Here is a 23,894-nt window from a genome sequence, read left to right as displayed (position 1 = left end):
TGTCGGGTCACTGTATGGTCCATTTAGTTTTTTAAAAGCTTCTAAATTTTGAAACAATTTCAAGTTCACAGAAGAGCTGCAAAAATAGCACAAAGAACCCCTGGTGCCCCCTTGCTCACTGCTCAGACCCTGTCCCCCTGCGGCCAGCCCTGACCCCTCCGTGGCCCACCTGTCCCCCACCACATGGGGGGTGCTGCTGCCTGTGCACTTTCCTTTTATTTATTTATTTATTGGCTGAGTTGGGTCTTCGTTGCTGCGCACAGGCTCTTCTCTAGTTGCAGCGAGCAGGGCCTACTCTTCATTGCGGTGCATGGGCTTCTCATTGTGGTGGCTTCTCTTGTTGCGGAGCATGGGCTCTAGGTGTGTGGACTCTAGTTGTGGCTTGCGGACTCTACAGCCAGGCTCAGTGGTGCACAGGCTTGCTTGCTCCATGGCATGTGGGATCTTCCCAGACGAGGGATTGAACCCGTGTCCCCTGCATTGGCAGGCGGATTCTCAACCACTGCGCCACTGGGGAAGTCCCTTCCTTCCTTCCTTCCTTCCTTCCTTCCTGAGTTGGGTCTTCATTGCTGCTCACAGGCTTTCTCTAGTTGTAGCGAGCGGGGGCTACTCTTCATTGCAGTGGGTGGGCTTCTCATTGCGGTGGCTTCTCTTGTTGCAGAGCACGGGCTCTAGGCACACAGGTTTCAGTAGTTGTGGCTTGCAGGCTCTAGGGTGCAGGCTCAGTAGTCGTGGCGCACGGGCTTAGTTGTTCCGTGGCATGTGGGATCTTCCCGGAGCAGGGATGGAACCCGTGTCCCCTGCATTGGCAGGCAGATTCTTAACCACTGCGCCACCAGGGAAGTCCCCCACTTTCTTTTTAATCAGCTTGATTTAGGTCTAATTTACATGCAAGAAAATGCACATCGGATGTCTCCTTGTGAGTCGTGTCCGTCAGCAGTGCCGACCCCAGTACCGCGGGTGTCCCCTGCCCCTTTGTGTTAAGTGTGCAGACCCTGCAGTGTCTACTCCCTGCGCCTGCCTCCTCCGCGCCCCACAGCACCCACGAGAGGCATCTGTGTCCTCGTGTGCGGCCAGCAGCTCCCTTCAGGGCCACAGAGTCCACTGCCACGTGCGTTGCTGCTGCACAGGGCAGCGTGGGGTCTCGCCGGCTCCCACTGGAGGCCCACCTGGGCCCCTTCCTTGTCGGCGTCCCCTCGGACAACGTGGTGACCCCCTGAAACTGTTCCTGGGTGGGGGGAACGTGCCTGCAGGCCCTCCATGTTGCTGCCGGAGTCTGTGTACCCAGGTTCCAGGGCCACAGGGACCTCGACGAGCCCTCCACAGTGTGGGTGGGGGGGGGGGCACCAGCAGGCGTCCTCTGTCCCCGAGGGCCTCCTCCAGGGCCCTGTGGGCGCCGGTCCACCTCGAGCGCGGTGGGCGCCTGAACTTGGCGGTCAGTGGCTCAGACAGAGTCACGTGCCGTCACTGAGCACCCGCCACGTGCCTGACCCCATCCAAGCCCTCAGGGGCCATCCGTGAGTAAAACACACGAAATATCTGCCTCACGGAGCCTGTTTCGCAGGAATGAGAGGCAGGTAAGCAAAGCTCGAAGCTTGCAGGTGCCACGGGGCACAGTCACCGCGTCCTGGGCCCGGAGAGCAGGGCTGGAGGGGCAGAGCAGGGGCGGTGCTGCGGGCGACCGGGGGCCTGGGTGCTGGTCAGACCCAGGGCCGGACGCCTGGGGTGGACGCTGCTGGAGGCTGCGGCCTGGCTCCCAGCCCCTTTGCCGGCGTCAGCGAAAGCGCCTCCCGTTTGCAAGGAGCGCCATGTGGCACATCGAGATCCGGGAGGGGCAGCTGGAGGACGCCCGCGAGTCAGCCCGAGAGGAGGCCGAGGCTGCTGGGAGGTGTCTCCGGGAGCGGGCGGCCGAGCAGCTGCGCCGGGAGACGGGGGCCTCGGGGAAGGCAGAGTGGAGCCGGCTGCTGCGGGTCCGGTAGGTCCAGGCCTGGGGGCCCCCCCGCCCGCTGGTCCCACCTGTCCCGGCTCGGGCCACGCTCACTCGCTGACCTGATGGCCGCTTCCCTCCTGGACGCCCAGCCCCTTCCCTGCTCTGGCCGCTCCTCCTGGCCCGACCTCCCGGGGCCCAGCGCTGCCCGTTCCCTGGGGCCAGCGCTTCCGAGGGCAGGGCAGGGAGGCCCCGCCTCCCCACCCCAAGGGGCCCTCCCGCCCACAGCCCTGCACAGGGTCCTCACAGGCCCCCCTACTCTGCTCCCCACCTCGTCCAACCCAGGTCTCCCTGCTGCTTCCGTGAGATCCAAGCCCGTGGACGCCGGCAGGGTCCCCATTGCCCCACCTACCCCCAGGCACAGCGCAGGGCCCTCCCTCCTCACGCACTTGGCCCTGGTCCTCTCCGGGCCCTTGGCGGCCGAGCCGGCACAGGACACGCCCCTGTTGCCTCTTTCCCGCATCCCCGCAGGAGATCCGTGCGCCTGCAGAAGGAGCATGGGCTCAGGCACCAGAAGCTGGTGGAAGACGCCCAGAAGAACCACCGGAAGGCGGTGAAGTTCCTGAAGGCCTCCCTGGTGAGGTGCGTCTGCTCTCTTCTCTCTGAGTCTCTCCTCCTGTCCATTCCCCCCTCCCCCCAAGGCAAAACGCGAGAAAGTGGGTCACTTGCCTTTGTTTTGAAATTCTCCCATTTTTTCATTGAACTGCCACGTCATCATCGGAAAAGAGTAAATGTGTTTCCAGTTTTGAGCTGAAGCTGTTTTCAGACGAGGACTCCAGTCTAGAGACATGGGTTCAGGGCCTCCGCGTGCTTCACGCAGCCCGGCTCTGCTCTCATTTGCCTTGTCCCGCTCGGCTGTTTGCTCGGCCATGACCAGGTGCTCCCCGCAGGATCCGCGAGCGGGAGCGGAAGGAGGAGCTGGAGGCCCGCGAGCACACGCGCAGGCGCATGGACGCCGTGCTGGCCCTGAAGAACAGCATCTCCGCCAACCGGGTAGGGCTGGCCCCACCTCCCGCCACCCCCAGGAGCCTGTCCAGGCAGGACCCGCATGTGCTCAGCTGCCCTCGGGCAGGCTCCCGCGCTCCAGGGGGCCCAGGCTCGGGTGTGCTGGAGTCCGGGCCTTCCACCCTGCGGTCTTGGCAGGCAGGCAGGCCAGGGAAGCGGGAGGCGTCCGCAGGGAGCAGCCAGTCCTGTGGAGACGGCCGGACTCCGGCCTCAGGAAGCCCCGAGGATTTTCCGGAGGGGCGGCTGCAGGTGGGGGGCAGGGGGGAGCACAGGTGATTTCCGCAAACGTCAGCCTCTGGCATCTGCGGTGTGGTCTGAGGACTCCACCCCCAAGGAGAGCTCCAGTGCACACGTGCTCACCTGCGGGCGCTGGAGCCTCCGCATTCTCTATTCCCAAGGAAACGCTCAGGAAATTTCAAGCGTGGGGCCAGGCCAAGGCAGAGCTGGCAGAACGGAAGGCCCAGGCCGAGAAAGAGGCGATTCTGGCCCAAGGTGGGGACGCTTTCAAGCACCTTTGCCATCAGCGCCGGCGCCAAGAGCTGGAGGCCCAGACCCGGTGAGGGGGGATGGGGGGGCATCTGTCCCAATCTGTGATGCTGCCTCTCTCCCTGGGCCTCCCCCTCCGCCCCCACCCTGCCAGGCCCCTCCCTTCACCCCCTGCTCTCCAGCCCCTGCAGCTGGGACCTCTCCTGGGCCTCAGGCACAGCCCCTGCCGCCCCCGGGCGTCCCCCACCCACTGCCACCCTCCTCGCTGCGGGAGGCTGCGGGCAACCTGACCTCATTTTGTGGTCTCGCCCGAACCAGTGCTCAGTGCTGCCTCGGTCCATGCCGCACCCCGTCACCCCCGAGCCCCCCCTCGGCCTGCAGAGCCCCCGTATGCAGCTCCCAGGCTGCACCCGCCCTGAGAAATGAGGGCCCCCCAGGGGGCTTCCCAGGGTGCAGGAGTGAGGTGGCTGCCTCCCCCACCTCGCCCAGCCTTGCACACGAGGTTCTGTTGTTCCCTCCTCCTCCCGGAGGGCCTGTCCCTTCCCCCACTCCCAGCCCCCGCCATCGTGGTCACTGTTAGGACCTGCCCAGGTGTGGTCTCCTGGTCCTGTTGCAGGGGAGTCGCCGTGCCCTGAGTTGTGTCGTCGCCCGGCCCACAGGTGTCCGGGGGGGCCCTCCTCCCGCCTCCCGGCACGTGGGAGGCGCCCGCAAGGAGCCCCGAGAAGGAGGCTGCCCTGGTCGGAGCCCCCGCAGGCCCGGCAGCGCCTGGGAACCCGGAGCGGGGACGCGGCAGCTCACGGGCCGGGGCTGGTGGTGGGGACGGCCCTGCGCGCCCTGGGTCTCTGGCCCAGCTGCCCTCCGGGGCTCCCCCCTCCCTGTCTCTCCCAGTCCGGGGGCAGCTGGCTGTGCACCCAGACAGCGTTTCCCCGCAGCGCCTTCCAAGAGGAGCAGAAGCTCAGGAAGCATGAGATTGTGAGTCGGATCTTGAAGGAGGAGGCGGAGGAGGACCGGAGGAAGCGGCAGCCCGCGCCCCCGAGACCGCCGCCGGGCCGGCCGAGCCTGCGGGACCAGACCTGGAGCTACGTGGCCGCCGTCTGCGCGGGGAGGAGCACGGAGGCCCCGCCCTGCTGCCCCCCGGTGAGCCCGCGCCTCCCCCCCCTCCCCCCGGACTGACCGGCCAGCTCGGATCAGGACCACGGAGAGCGCTCGGCCCCTTCGCGCCTCCCTTCCCCGCGCGGCCCCACCCTGGCGCACGTCCCGAGCCCCCACCTGCGCGGCCCCCCCCAGGGACACGGCGGGACCCCGGCCTCTGGCTCCTTGCCCGCCGGGGGAGGCAGCCCGCCGCAGCACACATCCCCGGAGCCTGTCCCCAGACGCCGTAGCCGGGCCGCTTCCCTCCCACTCCCGCACTCGGTCCTCACACAGAGGGCCGGCCTGTGCCGGTGGCCCTGTAGGTGACCTGCTGCCCTGTCCCTGAGGGTGTGGCGGGGGGACGTCGGGTCCCCGTCCTGAGCCCAAGCGGCCCTTCTGCTGCTGCCCTTGTGCGCCCCCAACCTGAAGGCCCAGGTCATGGGCTCCGACAGTGCGCTGGCAGCCACGTCCCCCGGGGTTCTTCCTGTGTGGCCCCCGTGGGTCTCCACTCTGCTCACGGTGCCCCCCAGCGTGTAGGGCAGAGCCTGCTGCCCGTCCTCTCACCCCTGCCCCGTCCTCTCACCCCTGCCCCGTCCTCTCACCCCTGCCCGTGTAGGGTGAGCTGCCCCACCCCGGCCATGCTCCTGCTTTTCTCTGCGCGGGGCCTTTCTCACGCCTGCAGCAATGTCAACCCCATCCTCGTCCCTGTTCCAGCCTGACGTCCCCGTGGGGAGGCCCCTTCTGGCCCAAGAGCAGCTAAGAGTCCATGAAGGGGGTTCTGGGGTATCTGTAAGTCAGAATATTTTGTGGCTCTTTTGTGGGTGTTGGAGACCACGTTTTCGTGTGTAAAGACAGTCATGTTTTAAATAGAAGTTACAAAACCGTGTGCTCTGGTCTCCGAGTGCAGAGCGGGGCGGGTTGTCTGCCGGGGCCCTGGGGTCCTGAGGGTTTGTACTTTCTTCCTTCCTGTCGATATATTCTGTTTTCTAGAATAAGCTGTTGCATTTCTCTCCCTGACTCCAGGAGGACAGCTCTGCATTACCGCAGACCTCTCTGCTGGTGAAGGCCATGTCCAGCGAGTCCGTCCAGGGGCATGGGGGGAGCCTCGGCTGGGAGGAGACGCTGGCTCAGCCGGAGATCCCTGGGCTCTGGAAGGAGGACTACGAGCCGTACCAGGTAGCCCCTCGGACGCACAGCCACATCTCTCATCCTCTCCCCCGTCTCCTCCCCGCCCTGGCGACCGTGGGGGCCTCACTTACGCTCACGGGGGCTGCTCTGCAGCTCCTCCCAGCCACCTCCCTCCCCCACACCCCACAGGGCAGAGGGATGCAGGCAAGGCACTGGGAAGGGGCTTGAAAAAGGCACAGGTTCACGCTTCGACAGCCTGTTGTCAAGAAGCACGCACTGTCCAGAGCGCTGGACATGCTGGTTCTGAAAGGGGCAGACACAGCTCCGGGAGCCGAGAAGTCAGCAAGTGTCCACTGAACGTGGCAGGACACAGGCTCCAGCGCTGTCCCTGCATCGGCCACCTGGGACCGGCCTGTGTCTGTGTAGCAGTTGGTTCCCTTTGCTCTGAGGGCAAAGCCATTTTGGTTCTGCTGGTTCTGAGGAGGCCTGGCTGGCTGGGCCGGAGCCCACCGCTGCTCTACTCAGGCCCGGCCCTCCCCGGGGGCCACCGCTCAGCAGGCCGGCTCCCATCCGGGAGAGTGAGCTGGAGGACACCAGCCCCTGGGCTGGGGGGGGGGGGGGCGCTTGGAGCCAGGCCCCCAGAAGTCCCCTCTTCAAGTCACTGAAACGGTCAAGGACGCACCTGTATTTGTGCCACTTGAAAAAATGTTGCTTCCTATAGAACTTTTCAAGAACTTTTTCTTGGCCTGATTTAAAAATCTAGAACACTCCCCTCTGCCATTATTTCCTGGAAATCCGCGGGGTCCTAGACAGCTCTGCTTGTCCCCCGCCCCCCGTGCAGCCACGGTGGCCCTGGCCCTGGGCTGTTCCCATCCTGCGGGGAGGCCTGGGCGGGCTCCCGAGATGGCCGCTGTCCCTGCGACTCCCCAGGTGCCCAAGGAGGACGTGGATCGGAAGCCGGTGGGTGGCACGAAGATGGACAAGGACATCCTGGCGCACACGGTGCAGCGGCTGCGCAGCCGCGTGACATGCAGGCAGGTGGCTTCCGGGCGCGAGTTCCGAGGGTGTCCCTTCAACAGCAGGCCCAGGCTCATCCACTTCAAGGTGAGTCCTGCCCGAGGTGGGGGCCCCAGAGGACCGTCTCCTCAGTGTGGCTGTCAGGTGCCGAGGAGCAGCCACCACGGAGCTCTCGGCGAGATAGCTTTTTATCTGCTTTTCCTAGGACTTTGATATCGGCAAAGTGTACAAGAAGAAGATCACACTGATTAGCACCAGCTACACGATTAGCTACTGCAAGCTGGTGGGCGTGGAGCAGAGCCTCCGGGACTTCATCCACGTGGCGTAGGCAGTGGGCGCGGGCCGCCGGGGTGGGCGCGGCAGTCCCTGCAGCTGTTTTCAGAGCCTTTTTATTTGTTTTGGGGGGTTTTTTAAAATTATTTATTCACTTATTTATTTTTATTGGTTGCATTGGGTCTTCGTTGCTGTGCATGGGCTTTCTCTAGTTGCAGTGAGCAGGGGCTACTCTTCGTTGTGGTGCGTGGGCTTCTCATTGCCATGACTTCTCTTGTTGTAGCGTGTGGGCTCTAGGCACGCGCACTTCAGTAGCTGTGGCATGCGGGCTCAAGAGTTGTGGCTCATGGGCTCTAGAGCACAGGCTCAGTAGTTGTGGTGCATGGACTTAGTTGCTCTGCGGCACGTGGGATCTTCCCGGACCAGGGCTCGAACCCGTGTCCTCTGCATTGGCAGGCGGATTCTTAACCGTTGCGCCACCAGGGAAGTCCTCCTTGTACCTTTTCAAGGTGAAGAGAAAAGCCATCTTTTATTTCAGGACTGTGTACTTAAACTTTAAATTTTTACTCTGTTCCAGTGTTTCGTTTTTTCTTTTGAGACCCCACTGATGCCTGAGTTGGATCCTCTTTTGTGTCTATGATTTCCTTCCTTCTTTCCTGTTTTGTTTTTCCCTCATTTTTGTCGTAACAACCGTTGCTGTGTCTTCTGCAGGACTCTCTTCTCTTCTGCTCCTTAAGCATCTTGCCTTTGTTGCTGAGAGGTTTTTTTCCTCCACCTCCCGGTTTCTCCAGCTTTCTGTCATCAGTTGGAAGGTCCCGGGGCTCTCAGTTTCCAGTTCTGGACGGCTCCCGCTGTGTGAGAGCGCGGCCTCCGAGGCCCTGCCCTCTGCCCCCAGATGCCTTCCCGGGGCTGCGCCCCGCGTCCGCGTCACTGACCGGGGCTCTGGTCGGCCTCCCCATGTAGGACACGCTGTCCCGTCCTGCGCCAGTTGTGGGCCGGATGCAGCATCTGCAGAGGCTCACGTGTTTCTCGCCCGTGTGTGCTCCGTCTTCCAGGCACGCGGACGGCGGGGGGCTTCCCCTGTGTTGCTGGCTCTTCCTGTTGAGCTGTGGGTTTCTGGAGGAGTCGGCAAAGGCCAGAGTCGGGTGGTCACCATCACCTAGGCCACCCTCAGGCGCCCCTCCCCAAGCCTGGAGCAAGAATGTTTTCTTGGCTGCCTTTCCTCTCGACACTGAGGACCTCCCTCCCCGTCTGCTGGTTTCCACTGTGGCTGTTCCGTCCAGTCCTGCGTCTTCACAGGGTATCAAGCTTCTTCTCTGGTCCCCGCGAGCTTGCCTTGCCCTTGGGGTCCTGCATGTCCGCCACAGCGTGTCTGGTGTGGACTGAGCTTTCCTAGAGCTGCTCAGAGCTTCCCTGTGCTTTGCGACCCGAGGACTCAGTGCTTTGAACAGTGGTGGACGTTTCTCCGCCCGGTCCCTTCAGACGTCGCCTCCCTCCCCTCCTCACAGACCTGCCCCTGTGCTGCGATGTGAAGCCTGTCTATCCTGTGCCCCCCGCACCTCCTGACGCCTGTCTCACATCCCCCCGCCCGCACCGCCATCTCTCTGAGCAGGCTTCTCGGTGTTTCCCGGGGTCTGTCTCTCCGTTCACTGCTTCTCTTCTTGGCTGTACGTAGTCGGCTGTTGAAATTCCTCATTACGTTTCTAATCTCAGTTGCCATTTTTCTCATTTCTGAAAGTTCTAAGTTCTTCAGATCACTATTTCTTGCTCTTTTCTCACATGTGTAACTCTCTACGTCTTTAAAAGCCTCCGTTCAGTAGTTCCTGGAGTCCCCCGCCCTGTCCGTTCAGTAGTTCCTGGAGTCGGGCCCTGCTCCTGGCTGTGTTCCGTGCTGGTTTCCGCGCGGACTTTGAAACCTGGGCCCCGACCTCCCCGCTGGTGAGACTCCATCCCCGGGGACGCCCTTGGTCTGACATCAAAACACTTCCCTCCCAACCCGAGGAGCTGGGATTTGCTTCTGCCTGTGCCGCTGGGACGCTGTCAGCCAGGGACGGATTTTTATATTAAATTTTTAGCTTGTATATTTCTAAACAAAGTATGATAGATAAAATCTAACCTTGTGAAAATGGACCTTGTGTGAGGAATTCCATGGGGCGTGTCTCTCCCTCACCCAAATCCAGACCAAATCCCTCCAAGTGTCCCTGGGAAGGTGGGGCTGTTTTTCTGGGTCTTTTACTAAAGTGGGGCTCAGAGGGCTCCAGCTGAGAGCGGGGCCCATGGCCCTCACTCCCTGCCTGCCTCGCCCCCCACCTGGGCACGAAAATCCCAGATCCTTGATTCAGGCCTGGCCCCTGTCCCCAGGGGGACGGTGACCACTGCTCCCCTCACAGCCTCTGTTCCCTCTGGCGTGGGCCCCGGGGCCTTGCCTCCTCCCTCCGCCCCCCGCCGTCCCCCCCCCCCCATCCCTCAGCCCTTCACTGAGCAGCTGACGCTCAGATGTTCCTGTGCGCTGAGTCCCGGGGAGGCAGCAGGGCCGCAGCGCCCAGGACAGGCGCGAGGGAGGGGCCCGGAGGCGCTGCTGGGCACTGGCTGTCTGGGATGCTGGCTTCCGCCGTGCTGGGCCCACGAAGGCAGGCGGCTCACCTTCTGCCTCCACCCTTGTGCCTGCAGCTTTGAGCCCCCTGGTCCCATGTCAGCCGGCATGTCCTGCGAAGCGCTCGTCACCTTCAAGCCCATGGTGAGTGTGGAGATGGAGGGAGGGACGCACGGGCACCTCAGCGGGGGCGACGCACGGCCGCTGTTTGGCTGTTTTATTTCCAAAACATCCTGGAATGTTCCTCAAGGCGGACAGGATGACAGGGCAGCCCCTCTGCCTCGCTGGCCGGGAGGTGGGACCGCTCGTGCTGGAGGGTCCCAGTGGGGCACCCCCGGTGTGGGGGGAGCTCGGGCCGCGCAGGCAGCACACATCACTGCAGAATATGTGTGGGTGGTCGGGTGGTTTTATCTTTTAGATAAACAAAGATCTGGAAGGAAACATCTCATTTTTGGCTCAAACGGGCGAGTTTTCTGTTCCACTGAAGTGCTCAACGAAGAAATGCTCCGTGAGTTCTCACGAGGGGTGGGCGGCTGGGGCCTGGGGCGCCCCGTCTGGGGAGGTGGGCACCCACAGCAGCGCCGGGGACACCCAGGCGGGTCCTCCCTGGGTGGAGCCCTGATCGCGGGACCCCCAGCTCAGAGGGGACCCTGGTCCCCCCGAAGAGCTCCAAGGCGTCCCCCGGTTCGTCTCCTTTTTAAACCGTAGTTGCCACGCTGCGTCTCACACCCCACAGCTTACGACTGAAGGTTGCGCCTTTTGACCCCTTTCACCCGTTTTGCCCAACTCCACCCCTGCCTCTGGCAGCCAGTCTGTTTTTTGTGTCTGTGAGTTCCGTGTTTTTTAGATTCCGTGTATAAGTGCGATCATATAGTGTCTGTCTTTTCTGCCTGACCCATTTCATTCAGCATGATGCCAACCACGTGTCACAAATGGCAAGATTTCCTTTTTTATGGCTGAATAATATCCCATGTTGTGTGTACCACATCTTCTTTGTCCGTCCATCCATCAGTGGACATGTAGGTCGCTTCCATGTCTGGCTTTCGTGAACAGTGGCTGCAGTGAACACAGGAGTGCAGGCCACTCCTCTGATGACACCAATTTTATTCCTTTGGATAAACACCCAGGAGCGGCTGGGCCACTGTGCGGTCTTGAGGAACCTCCATACTGTTCTCCATGGTGGCTGCACCAATTACGTTCCCACCAGCAGTGCACAAGAGTTCCCTTTTGTCCACAGCCTGAGCAACACTTGTTATTCCTCTCTGATAACAGCTGTTCTAACCGTGTAGGGTGATGTCCCACTGTGGTTTTGGTTTGCACTTCCCTGATGATTAGTGACATTGAGCACCTTTCATGTACCTGGTGGCCATTTGTATGTCTTCTTTGGGAAAATGTCTATTCAGTTCCTCTGCCCATTTTTTTTTAAAGATTTATTTACTTATTTATTTATTTATTTAGGCTGCCTTAGGTCTTCATTGCTGCACGCAGGCTACTCCTTGTTGCGGTGCACAGGCTTCACATTGCAGTGGCTTCTCTTGTTGTGGAGCACGGGCTCTGGGCGCACAAGCTTCAGTAGTTGCGGCACATAGGCTCAGTAGTTGTGGTGCAGGGGCTTAGTTGCTCCGTGGCATGTGGGATCTTGCAGGACCAGGACTCAAACCCGTGTCCCCTGCATTGGCAGGCAGATTCTTAACCACTGCGCCACCAAGGAAGTCCCTCCTCTGCCTGTTTTTAAATCAGATTGTTTGGGAGTTTTTTTGCTAATCAGTTGTATGAGTTCTTTATATATTTTGTTTTTGACTTTGTTTTAATATTTCTTTATTCTATTTGTTTATTTTCATTTTTGGCTGCGTCAGGTCTTCGTTGTGGCCCGCGGTCTTCTCTCTAGTTGTTGCCTCGGGTTTTCTCTCTCTAGCTGTGGCGTGCAGGCTCCAGGGCACGTGGGCTCAGTAGTTGTGGCACGTGGGTTTAATTAGTTGCCCCATGGCATGTGGGATCTTAGTTCCCTGACCAGGGATCGAACTGGCGTCCCCTGCAAAGCGGAAAGGGTAACGCAGTGTGTACACAGGGACCCACCTCCAGGGCCCAGTCATTGTCAGCACTGGCCGCACCCGCCTCGCCCGCGGCCTGTTTGCAGGCCCCCTGCCGAGTGAGTGAGCAACACAGAGACACTCCACTCCCATCCTTACAAAGCACAGTGAGGGTCTGGAGTGGAAGCAGCCTTGCTCCTGGCGGTCGCCGCCCCCAGCCCACATCTGGATGTGCTGACCTGTCCCCAGACCACCTTTGGTCACTGCGTCTTTGGGCTGCGACGCAATCAGGCTCACACGGTGCACTTGATTACCGCGTCCTAAGCGTCTCTTCTCTTCAGGTTTTAATTGTGTGAAATACAGCGTGGAATATACCATCTTAACTACCTTTAAGTGCACAGCTCGGGGGTATCACATACACTCCCACCCTTCGCAGCCGTCACCACCATCCAGCTCGGAACTCTTCGTTTTGCAAAACTGAAGCTCCGTCCCCATCACACACTCGCTCCCCTGCCCGCCCCCAGCCCCCGGCGGCCTCCGTTCTGCTTTCTGTCTCTACAGATCTGACGGGTCTAAGTACCTTATATAAGTGGAGTCACACAGTGTCCTCCCTTTTGTGACCGGTGTATTTCACTGAGCACAGTGCCCTCCAGGTCCATCCTGTGTCGGAATTCCCTCCCACTCTCGGGCCGATGGCAACTGAGGGCCTCGCTTCTGCCGAGCTGTGTCTTCGCCTCCGAGCAGCTCTCCTGTCCCTCATTTCCCGCGCTGCTGTCTTCTTCGTGTGCAGTTGGTCTGTGCAGTGAAGTGTTTAAATTCCTTTCTCGGTTCCTGTTATGTATTTTCTCTGTGGTTACCATGGGCACCACATTTCACATCCTGAAGTTATAACAGCCTGATTAGGCTTGTGTCAGCCTGACGGCACCAGCTTGCGAAAACTCTGCTCCTCTACCGCTTTGCCCCACTCTGTTCAGTCACTGACGTCACAGAAGCACATTTGCGTAGCTTGTGTCCAAGAACATAAACTAAAATTCTTAAATGCGTCACTGTCCTGAGTTATATAGAAAACAAAATGTGGAGTTACCAACTGAAGTTACCATAACACTAGCTTTCAGACTAATTATTGCTTTTTTAAGACATGTATTTGTGTCTCGGGACTTCGCTGGTGGTGCAGTGGATAAGACTCCATGCTCCCAATGCAGGGGCCCGGGTTAGATCCCTGGTCAGGGAACTAGATCCCGAATGCATGCCACAACTAAGAGTTTACATGCCACAGCTAAGGAGGCTGCCTGCCACAACGGACACCCAGCACAACCAAACAAATTTTTTTGTTTTTTTAATAAATTTATTTATTTATTTATTTATTTATTGGATTTTTTTTTTATTGACTGTGTTGGGTCTTTGTTGCTGCACACGGGCTTTCTCTAGTTGTGGCGAGCAGGGGCTACTCTTCACTGCAGTGCGCGGGCTTCTCATTGCAGTGGCTTCTCTTACTGTGGAGCATGGGCTCTAGGCACACATGCTTCATTAGTTGCTGCATGAGGGCTCAAGTCCCTAAATTTTTTTTAATGTATTAGTGGACTTCCCTGGTGGTGCAGTGGTTGAGAATCCACCTGTCAGTGATTGACATGGGTTCGACCCCTGGTCTGGGAAGATCCCACGTGCCGCGGAGCAACTAAGCCCGTGTGCCACAATTACTGAGCCTGCGCTCTAGAGTCCGCAAGCCACAACTGTTGAGCCTGTGTGCCGCGCCTAGAGCCCATGCTCTACCACAAGAGAAGCCACCCCAGTGAGAAGCCCAGGCACTGCAATGAAAAGGAGCCCCCGCTCACCGCATCTAGAGAAAGCCCGTGTGCAGCAACGAAGACCCAATGCAGCCAATTAAAAACAAAAAGGATCAGTGTCTTACATCACACAGGAACTAGAAGTGCAGTCACAAACCATCGCAACAGCGACACCAGCTGTCACAGCTGCCCGTCGTTTCCCGCTCCTGAGCTGGGAGTTACTGTCTGGGGCCGTCCTCTCACCTGCAGTACTCGCGGGGCATTTCCCACAGGCAGGTCTGTGGTGAGGAGCTCCCGCAGCCTTTCTCTGTCTGGGACTGTATGGATTTCTTCCTCACTTTTGAAGGACAGTTTTGAAGGATGTAGGATTCTCGACGTTTTCCTTCCTGAGCACTTGGAATAAACGTGCTCCTGGCCTCAGGCCTCCCAAGCGTGTGACGAGAAGCTGCCCACGGTCTCTCTGGGGCCCCGTGCGGCGACGGTCGTGTGTCGTGCTGCTGTCGCGATGCTCTCTTTCTCTCTGGCCTTTAACAGTCTGATTACAAGCAGCCTCTGAGTTCATCCTCTTGGGGTTTGCTGAACTGCTTGGATGTTTATATTCATGTCTTTCATCGAACGTGGGACACTTTTGGCCATAATTTTTTTGAAATACTCTCTCTGCCCTTTTCTCTGCTCCTCCTAGGACCCCACGATGCACATAGTGGCCCCCTGATGGGTCCCACAGGCCCCCCCAGGCGCTGCTAACTTTTCTTGTCTTTTCTCTTCCTGCTCCTCAACCCTGATGGGCCCATCATCCCGTCTTCAGGTCCCCAGATTCTGTCTTCTGCCTGTTCGGACCCGCCTCTGAATCCTGCTACTGAGTTTTCACTTCATTTATGATAGTTTTCAGCTCCGGAATTTTTTTTTTTTTGGTTTGTTTCTTTTTAGGTTTTCTGTCTCTTTATTGATCTTTCCACTTTGTTCACACATCATCTTCTTGAGTTCCTTCACATCTTCCTTGATCTTCACAAGTCAAGTCGTGTGAGAGTCCTGGTCCTTTGCAGGGACAGTTTCTGTTGCTTTATTTTTCCTTTGAGTGAATCATGCTTTCCGTCTCTGTGTGTGATTGTGGAGCCCTGGACTTTGGAATCTAATGTTGTGGTGACTCTGCAAATCAGCCTGTCCCCTTCCCCACAGTTTACTGGGCTTTCGTATCGTTTCTGTTTGTTTGGTTTTTGATGGCTGTCGGCTCTCTGTGCTGAAGAGAGCCTGAGAGGCAGACTTACCGTCTTCCCAAGTCTTTTCTGAGCCTTTCCCTGGGCATGCGTGGTCACGTCCTGATTTTCCCTGTGTACATCCGAGTCTTTAATGTCTGGCTCACAGATGAGGGAAAAAGAGATAGATGAGGGAGGGGAGAAAAAGTGTGCTGGCCCTTTAAGTCCCCTGGAGTCACTTCGGGGAGGGGGGAGGCACAGTGACAATGGGGCAGGAGCAGCAACTATGGCAGCTCTATTGCTATTTTTTTGAGGAACCTCCACACTGTTTTCCACAGTAGCTGCACCATTTTACATTCCCACCGACAGTGCACAAGGGCTCCAGTTTCTCCACATCTTCACCAGCACTTGTTTTCTGGGTTTCTGGCAGGAGATGTCCTGCTGGGTGTGTGGTGGTACCTCGTTTCGATTTGCATCTCCCTGATGGTTCGTGATGTTGAGCATCTTTTCATGTGCCCGGTGGCCATCTGCATGTCTTCTTTGGAGAAATGTCTATTCAAGTCCTTTTCCCATTTTCAGTTTGGTTGTTGTTTTGTTGTTGTTGAGTTTCAGGACTTCTCTGTATTCTAGATATTAACCCCTCCTCAGATATAGGATTTGCAAATATTTTCTCCCATTCTGTGAATTGTCATTTTACTCTATAGGAAGTGTCTTCTAATGTAAACATTTTTTCAATTTTCACGAAGTCCAATTTGTCAACTTTTTCTTTTGTTGCCTGTGCCTGTGGTGTTGTATCTAAGAAATTACTGCCAAGTTCGGTGTTGTGAAGATTTTATCCTTTGCTTTCTTCTAAAGGTTTTATTGTTTTAGGTCTTACATTTAGGTCCTTGATCCATTTTAAGTTAATTTTTGTATATGGAATTAGGTAAGGGTCCAACTTCATTCTTTTGCATGTGGACATCCAGTTTTCCCAGCACCATTTGTTGAAAAGACTGTCTTTTCCCTCATTGAATGGTCTTGGCACCATTGTCAAAAGTTATTTGACCATAAATGTGAGGCTTTATTTTTGGACTCTCTGTTCTATTTCATTGGTCTACATGTCTGTCTTTATGCCAGTACCACACTGGGTTTTTGTTTGTTTGTTTGTTTTTTAGTACATCTTTATTGGAGTATAATTGCTTTACAATGTTGTGTTAGTTTCTGGTATACGACAAAGTTAATCAGCTGTATGTATACCTATATCCCCATATCCTCTCCCGCTTGAGCCTCCCTCCCTCCCTCCCTATCCCACCCCTTTAGGTCCTCACAAAGCACCGAGCTGAGCTCCCTGTGCTCTGCAGCAGCTTCCCACTAGCTGTCTGTTTTACATTTGGTCGTGTGTATGTGTCAGTGCTACTCTCACTTTCTCTACTTTGTTTATCTCTGCTCGCATCTTCATTGTTTTCTTTTGTCTGCTAGTTTTGGGCTTACTTTGTTCTTTTCCTAATTTCTTGAGTTGCAAATGTAAGTTGTTAATTTGAATTCTGTCTTGTTTTTGTTTTTTGGATTTTTTTTGGCTATACTGTGTGGCCTGCGGGATCCTAGTTCCCCGACCAGCTATTGAACCCGGGCCCTCCACAGTGAAAGCGCAGTCTCACCCAGTGGACCACCAGGGAATTCTCTGTCTTGTTTTTTTGTTTTTTTGTGACTTTTAATAAATATTTATTTATTTATTTGGCTGCACCAGGATCTTAGTTGCAGCACGTGAACTTTTAGTGGCGGCTTGTGGGATCTAGTTCCCTGACCGGAAATCAGACCTGGGCCCCCTGCCTTGGGAGCACAGAGTCTCAGCCATGGCCCACCAGCGAAGTCTCCCCCACCCCCATCTTGTTTTTAATGTAAACGTCTGTAGCTGTGCATTTCCCCTGTAGCACTGCTTTCAGTGCATCCCATAAGTTTTGGTGTGTTGTGGTTTTGTTTTCATTCATTTCTAATTATTGTGTAATTTTTCTTGTGATTTCTTCTTTGATCCATTCGTGGTTTAAAAGTGTGTTGTTTAATTTCCACAGTTTTGTGAATGTTCCAGTTTTCTCTATGTTATTGATTTGTACCTTCATCCTGTTTTGGTCCGAGAGGATGCTTTGTCTGATATCTAGCTTTTAAAACCTGTTGAAACCTAGTTTGTGGCCTAACATGTGGTCAGTCCCGGGAAACGTGCCGTGTGCACCTGAGCGTGGTGCGCGTGCTGCTGTCGGGTGGAGTGTTCTGTACACGTCTGTTAGATCGCGCTGGTTTCTTGGGCTGTGAGTCCTGGGTTCTCTTACTTACCTTCCACCTGCTTGTTCCGTTCACCACCACGAGAGGAGTGTTGTAGAACGTTGTTCCTTCCTCGAGTCCCCTCGCTAACTGATTGTAACTGCTGTATCGTCTCGCCGACTGAGTCTTCTGTGAACGTGTACCCATCGATCTTTTTATTACCTCCATGGTTTTGCCTTTCCCAGAAAGTCGTATGGTTGGGATGGCACAGCTTGCAGCCTTTTCAGACTGGCTTCTTTCACTTCGCAATACACACTTAAGGTTCCTCCACGTGTCTCTCCACGGCTGGATAGCTCGCTTGTTTTTAGCTGGCTTCATGCGTTAAACACTGCACTCAGGTGCCCCCCGGGTGTTGTGATCGGCACCCAAGTCTGTGGCTTCCGGGATGTGGTTGTGTTCCCGGGCTACGCGGCATCCCTGTCCCCCCGCCCCCCCCCCATGGAGCCAGATGTGGGCCTCAGCCCTCAGCATGAGGACGGGGCCAGAGCTCCCGTGTCCCCGAGGGCTGCGGTGACGGGGGGAGGAGGCCCTGCTGCCAGCCTGGCATCGCCGGTCACTCGGGGCCTTTGGGCAGCTGTCCCTCGACAAGGAGCTCATCGACTTCGGCAGCTGCGTGGTGGGCGAGACCACGTCCCGGACCGTCACGCTGACCAACGTCGGGGGCTTGGGCACCAAGTTCAAGTTTCTTCTGGCATCCGAGTCCTGTGAGATGGACACGTCCCCGTCACTCCTAAAAATAGTGAGTGTGCTGCTGCTCCTGGTCACCGCCGTGGCTCTCAGCCAAGGGCAGCGCGTGGCATCTCCCCCCGCCCAGACCCCCTCCAGACACAGTCCCACGCGTGCAAAGTGGGGCAGGATTCAAAGGAGCCTGTGGACGTGGGGGGAGGAGGGGCAGCGGGACAGCCTCGGTTAGTCTGGATGGAGGAGCTCGGTCTCTGTGAGGCACGCACCTGGGGCAGCAGGATGCTGTCCCCGGCCACGTGTGTTGGCCAAGCACTCCAGGCCCTCAAGTCCCAGCGTGGATACGGGTGGTCCAGCCCGACGCCCCAGGCTGAGAAGTGCAGCAAACCCTGCCCCACACCCACAACTGCCAAGGGCGCAAGGGGGGCCTTGGTCCTCTCACAGGAGGGCTGTGCACGCGTGCTGCTGAGGAAACGTAAACAGGTGGGACACATCCATGGAGACAACTTCCAGCACAGCCAGTAGACCCTGGGAGGGGGGCGTCATTTGAGAGTGAGAATGGGTGTGAGAAACTTTGCCTTTTTAAAATACAGGTGTCAGTTAGTTGAAACTTTCCTACAAGAAGCACTGAGTCTGTTCTCTCTGCTGCGTTAAGGGGTCTCAGCAAAGGCTCTGGAAGGGTCCCCCCAGTGAGGGACAAGGTGGAGGCCCCCTGGGCAACAGTGTGGGCCAGCTGCTGTGGCAGAGGTGGGGGGCCCGGGTGTGAACCCAGAGCAGGGCTGGCGGGATGGTGGATGAGGATGGGGCCTGGGGGCCAGGCTCGTGGGGGCAGACAAGTGTCTGGACCCTCAGGGCCCCCCACGGGCTCCGCGCATCTCCTGGACAGCAGCTCCATCCAGGAGGTGCCCTGTGTGTGCCCCCGTGGCCCCTGAGTCACACGTGGCAGGCACTTGGTCAGCTGTGAGCCCAGGGGACAGGACTGGGGGGTCAGCGGCCTCTGGGAAAGGAGCAGAGGCGAGGTTGGGCCGCTCTCAGCCTGCAGACATCTGGGCTGAAGCCAGGAGAGCTCGAGGCTGGAGCCTGGGGGGCCCAAGCCCACCCAGGGCGGAGAGTGGGCGTCCTGGAGAAACTTAGCTGCGTGCCCGCATGCAGTGGGCTCTGGGACAGGGCCAAGGAGGAGCCTGCCTGGGCTGGAGGAGGCCCCGAGCCCCCGGCGAGGCCAGCACGGGTTGACAGAGAGCTGTTGCAGGGGTCCTGCGGGAGCCCTCAGCCTCCCCGCCAGGATCACGTCCGGGCTCTCGACGTGGCCCTCCCAGGACGGCAGGTCTGGACAGCCGACGGGAAAGGCAAATGGAGACTGCCAGTAAAGGTGTCACGTTATCTTTTTCAGAGCAGTATCTACACGTACGAAGACACAGGTTTTTATGATAAAATCACCACCAGCTTTTCTGAGCAGCGGATGGCAGGCAATGAGTCCTCCCCGACAGACGTGCCAAGCCAGAAGGAGTCCGGAAAGCTGGACACGAAGGGGCAGGAGGAGGGGCGCCCCTCAGGTGAGCCGGGCCCGCGGCTGCCCTCGGCACGCGGCTCCGGGGCCCTCGGCGGCAGGGTCCCGCGTCCCAGGCCTTTGACAGGCAGAGGGGCTGGCGTGCCGGCTCCGAGGGCCCCAGGGGGACAGATTCCAGGAGCCACTCCGAGCACGGCTGCCCCCGGCCAGGGTCTGTTGTGCCCGCGAAGTGCCAGAGAGCTGGGCGCTGCGGAATGTTTCCGGGGCTCCAGCTTTAAGTAACTAAAATACGTATATTCATACAGTCCAACTGCGGACTGGTGATGGAGTGGATTACGATTTATATCCATATTTAAGCTAACAGAAGACTTAAAGGAAATCCGCAGCTTTGGACTGCCAGGCTGGCCACAGGGGGAGCTGCCCTCCCGCTGCCCTTGGTGTCCTTGTTGGGACATCTGAGGAGCCCCGCCTGCTGGAGGGAGGGGGAGAGGGAGGGCGGGGATGGGGAGGAGGCTCTGCTGATGGGAGCACGTTTAACGCGTGAGGGGAGTTGAAGGAAGAGCTGGGAGGGAGGCGGGCTGAGCCCAGGCTGAGCTTGAGAAGGAAGAGGATCTGTGCGGCGCCCTCGCCCGGCCGCCTTCCCCACCAGGACGTCCGTCTGCCACTGTCTTCAGCCTTTCCTCGCCTCCTTTACTTTCTCCATCCACGTCCACGTCGGCCTCTGCAGAAACGGAGCCCCGGAGAGGGCGCCCTGAGCTGCTTGGTAGTGCAACATCGAGCTTTGCAGGTCACGCACGTGGACTGGACAGGTGTCCTCCGCGACGTGGCGGCTGCTCTCACGAACACACCTCCGTCACAGACGGTCACAGGCTGCTCCCGCTGGCTCACACGGGGGGTGGGATTCACGGCGTGTGCCGTGTGCGCAGGGGCTCAGGACGGCGTCTCCGTGCCAGTGAGTTTCCCTGGGCCGCGTCACCGCCACATCGCGTGGGACACGAGCCTCACTCTTCCTGCTAATGTCCGTTCTTTCCCTGCGTGGCTGCAGCCGGGACTGTGCCACCCAGTGCAGCTGCCACTAGTCCCCTCTGGCTATCCAGATTTAAAGTAACCAAAATTAAGGAAATTAAGTAATAACAAGCGAGAATTTCGTTCCTCCTTCCCAGGAGCCGCACTTCACGTGCTCACAGCCACCCACGGCCCGTGGCTGGGTCCCCCTGGACGGCGCGGCGGGGTGGGTCTGGAGGCCTGGGAAGGGAGGCTCCTGTTTGTACTCCTCTCACCACCAGCAAGGTTGCCTGTCTTTCCGGGGGCCTGTTTACCATTTGTCACCCACTCCTGTGTGGGCTGATTTGTCTTTTCTTGTTTATTGGCAGGAGTTCCTTCCAGATCCTTGTTCTTGCCCTTTGCCCGTTAGAAAGGCTGCAGATATCGCCTCCAACGCGTGCCTTGTCTTTTTACTCCCTTTATGATCTCTTTTCTTAAGTCAAAGTTCTTAATTTTAATGTTTACAAATCTACCCATGATTTCTTTCGAGGTTTGTTTTTTATGCCTTTATAGCAAAATTTCCCCTGACCCAAGGTCATGAGGATGTAAGACCTGGCTCTTACGTTTGGGTTTGTGATTCAGCTCGTGTTAGTTTGTGTGTGTGGTGTGAGGTAGAGGTCGAGGCTCTTTTTCTCCCACATGGATGTCCCGTTGTTCCTGCAACATGTGTTGAAAAGACTCTCCTTTCCCTGATGGACTGATGTGTCATCTTTGTCACATATGGATTGGAAGTGTGTGCATATCTCTGGACTCTATATCCTGATTGGTTGACCTATTTACCTCTCCTGACCCAGCACGGGTCTTAGTTGCAGCAGGCAGGCTCCTTGGTTGCAGCTTGCCAGCTCCTTAGCTGTGGCACGTGAACTCTTAGTTGTGGCATGCATGTGGGATCTAGTTCCCTGACCAGGGATCGAACCTGGACCCCCTGCATTGGGAGCTTGAAGTCTTAACCGCTGTGCCACCAGGGAAGTCCCTCCGTGTGTATTTTAGAGACAGCTTCTTGATTTCTACAAAAAAGCCTAGTGTGGGGTTGGCATAGCGTTGAACCCATAGATCCACTTCAGGAGGACTGACATGTTAGCAGTATGCAGTGTTTGAACCCTCAGACACGGGCCCATCTCCCCATTTAGTCAGGCCTCAACTCAGTGTGTTCGGAAATGTTTCGGTTTGCGGTACAGGGGTCCCGCGTTCTGGCCTGTTTATCCAGCCTGACGAGCATGGACTTTTTCTGGAGAACTTGCCCCGTTTACATTTATTATGAATCTCAGTATATTTGGATTTGTTCCTCCCATCTTGTTTTGTGCTTTATTTTGGTCCTACTTTTTCTTTTCTTTTTTAACTCTTACTTCCTGGGCCCTTAGCCACTCTGCTTCTTTTCCTCTCCACTCATGAGACAGCCCTCTGGCCTTGGACATGGCCCTAAAACAGGGAGCCACACCCTTCCACGATCTTGGCTGCAGCCCTGCCAGAGGAGGGGCCACCCCCCCCGGGGGCTGTTGATAACTGTCGCCGTGAACGTGGGATGCGGGGGTACGCAGGGCCCCTGCCTCCGTATTTTTCTAATACTCCAGGAAACCATCTTTCAAAGCAAAAGACCGCTTTTGTAAACTCATACATGGCTTCGAGACCTACTCTAAAGCTATGGTAAGCAAGACAGTGTGGTCCAGATAAGCATACGTGGGTCAGCACATCACAAAACGTGGCGAGGGGGAGACCCTGGTGAGCACACAGGTGGGGACAGAGGGCGCGTGGGTGGAGCCCCCACCTCCTCTGACCCTGCGCTGCGTCAGGGGGTCCGTAGCCTTGAACCGCGGACTCCCCCGCCCCCAGCACCCCACGTCGGCAGGGGCCACCTTCTGAGTGGCGTTTGGGCCGCCCCCCACTGGAGGCCCGTGGGGGTCCCCGCCTGAGCCGGGCAGGAGCCCAGCGCCCAGTGTGGGCCCGAGACCTGCTGACCCAGAGTCCCCCCACGGGGCAGCGCGGGACAGGGGAGAGTGTCTGCCGCAGAGGGCTGGCTGCATGCATGGCGGACGGCACCTGACGGGCGGGAGCTGCCGCAGGGCAGGGCCGCAGGGAAGCAGCGGCGCGGGCCCCTCGCCCTTCACAGGTGGCGGGGTGGAGGACGTCACCGTGATGATTGAAAACCGTCAGCAGGCCGGTGTGGGTCTGCAGCCTGGACCCACGCCCCCTGCTGACTGTCCCCAGCAGAGACTTTAGGGGAAAGCGGTCCCAAGTTGGAAGAGCGTCGGCGCCCAGCCACACAAAGGCCAACTCTCTGCGGGAAAGTGCAGCTTCCGCTCAGAACTCAAGGAGTTCCACAGATAAAGTGCCAGGAAGCATGTGCTCACAGTCAGAAGTTGCTCTGTGTCTTCATTAAGATGCTACCAATGGATCCAACCGGACCTGAGGAAGGATAACACAACATGAGCCGCTAGGGTCTGTCCTCGGGACACGGGGCTGCTTCCGCATTCGGGAGTCGTGCAGCGTTATTCACCACGTCCATAGAAGAAAGAAGAAAAAACATTACGATTGTCTTAACAAATGCAGGAAAAGCTTTTGACGAAATTCAATATCCATTTGTGACGACAGCTCTCGGAGAACTAGGAGTAGAAGGAAATTTCCTCAACCTGATGATGGGCGTCTTAGAAAAATAAACAAAAAATAAACTTCCAGCGAACGTCATACTCACTGATGAAAGATTGGATGCTTCTCCTGAAGGCTGGGGGAACAGCAGAGACGTTCATTCACTCACAGCTATTCAGTGTGATAAGGCAGGAAAAGAAAAGGCATAAAGTTTGAAAAGAAAAAGATAAAATCAGCTTTATTCACAGACAACTATCTAGAATATCTCAAAGAATCCCCCCAGGGTTACAGAACAAGTGCATTTAGCAAGGTCACAGGATACAATGTACAAAAATCAATCATATTTCCAGGTAGTAGAAATTGACAACTGGAAATTAAATTTTTATAAGTATCATTTATAACAGCACCCAAAACATGAACTACTAAGTAATAAAGCTAAGAAAAAAATGTTCAGGGTCTCTATGCTGAAAAGTACAAAACTCCGATGAGAGCAGTTAAAGGCCTCAGTAAATGGGGAGAGCCACAGAGCTTGTGGATGGGAAGACTCACCACTGTTAAGAGGCAAGTTCTCCCAAAACTGACTGTAGATGATGCAATTCTAATCGAAATCCTAGCATGGCCTTTTATGGGAATTGACAAGCTGATTCTAAAATTTGTATGGAAATCTAAAGGACCCAAAATAACTAAAACAATTTTGAAAAAAAGCAAAGTTGGAATCAGACTACCTGATTTTAAGACTTACTCTAAAGCTGGAGTAACACGCAGTGTGTTATTGGCAGAGGGAGAGACACAGGGGCTCGTGGAACAGAATAAAGGATCCAAAACTAGACCCATGCAAATATGCAAAGGTAATTCCTTAGAGAAAGAAACTCTTGTCATCAAATGAGACCTTAACAATTAGATAAATGTATGGCCTCCAAATTAACCTCCATCCATTCCTCTCACTGCAAACAAAAACTACTCAAAATCATAGATCTAAGGGCTTCCTAGGTGGCACAGTGGCTAAGAATCCACCTGCCAGTGCAGGGGACACAGGTTCGATCCCTGCTCCAGGAAGATCCCACATGCCGCGGAGCAACTAAGCCCCTGTGCCACAGTTATTGAGCCTGCGCTCTAGAGCCTGTGAGCCACAACTATTGAGCCCATGTGCCGCAGCT

General features: G+C 56.8%; 1 protein-coding gene across 1 annotated transcript in view; it reads left to right on the top strand.

Moving 5' to 3' along the window:
* Nucleotides 1-23,894, top strand: part of CFAP74 (cilia and flagella associated protein 74) — a 49,710-nt gene that overhangs the window by 3,745 nt on the left and 22,071 nt on the right. Inside the window, exons 6-18 of the mRNA XM_057749809.1 lie at nucleotides 1,802-1,975; nucleotides 2,459-2,569; nucleotides 2,878-2,980; nucleotides 3,391-3,548; nucleotides 4,411-4,599; nucleotides 4,826-4,879; nucleotides 5,665-5,785; nucleotides 6,668-6,841; nucleotides 6,960-7,078; nucleotides 9,698-9,764; nucleotides 10,039-10,128; nucleotides 17,497-17,661; nucleotides 18,994-19,156. Of these exons, the coding sequence (XP_057605792.1) occupies nucleotides 1,802-1,975; nucleotides 2,459-2,569; nucleotides 2,878-2,980; nucleotides 3,391-3,548; nucleotides 4,411-4,599; nucleotides 4,826-4,879; nucleotides 5,665-5,785; nucleotides 6,668-6,841; nucleotides 6,960-7,078; nucleotides 9,698-9,764; nucleotides 10,039-10,128; nucleotides 17,497-17,661; nucleotides 18,994-19,156 (1,688 nt within the window). The remainder of the gene's footprint in view (nucleotides 1-1,801; nucleotides 1,976-2,458; nucleotides 2,570-2,877; nucleotides 2,981-3,390; nucleotides 3,549-4,410; nucleotides 4,600-4,825; nucleotides 4,880-5,664; nucleotides 5,786-6,667; nucleotides 6,842-6,959; nucleotides 7,079-9,697; nucleotides 9,765-10,038; nucleotides 10,129-17,496; nucleotides 17,662-18,993; nucleotides 19,157-23,894) is intronic.

The sequence above is a fragment of the Hippopotamus amphibius genome, chromosome 1 (assembly GCF_030028045.1).
Source record: "Hippopotamus amphibius kiboko isolate mHipAmp2 chromosome 1, mHipAmp2.hap2, whole genome shotgun sequence".
Classification (NCBI taxonomy): domain Eukaryota; kingdom Metazoa; phylum Chordata; class Mammalia; order Artiodactyla; family Hippopotamidae; genus Hippopotamus; species Hippopotamus amphibius.
This window is presented reverse-complemented; position numbering and strand designations above follow the sequence as displayed.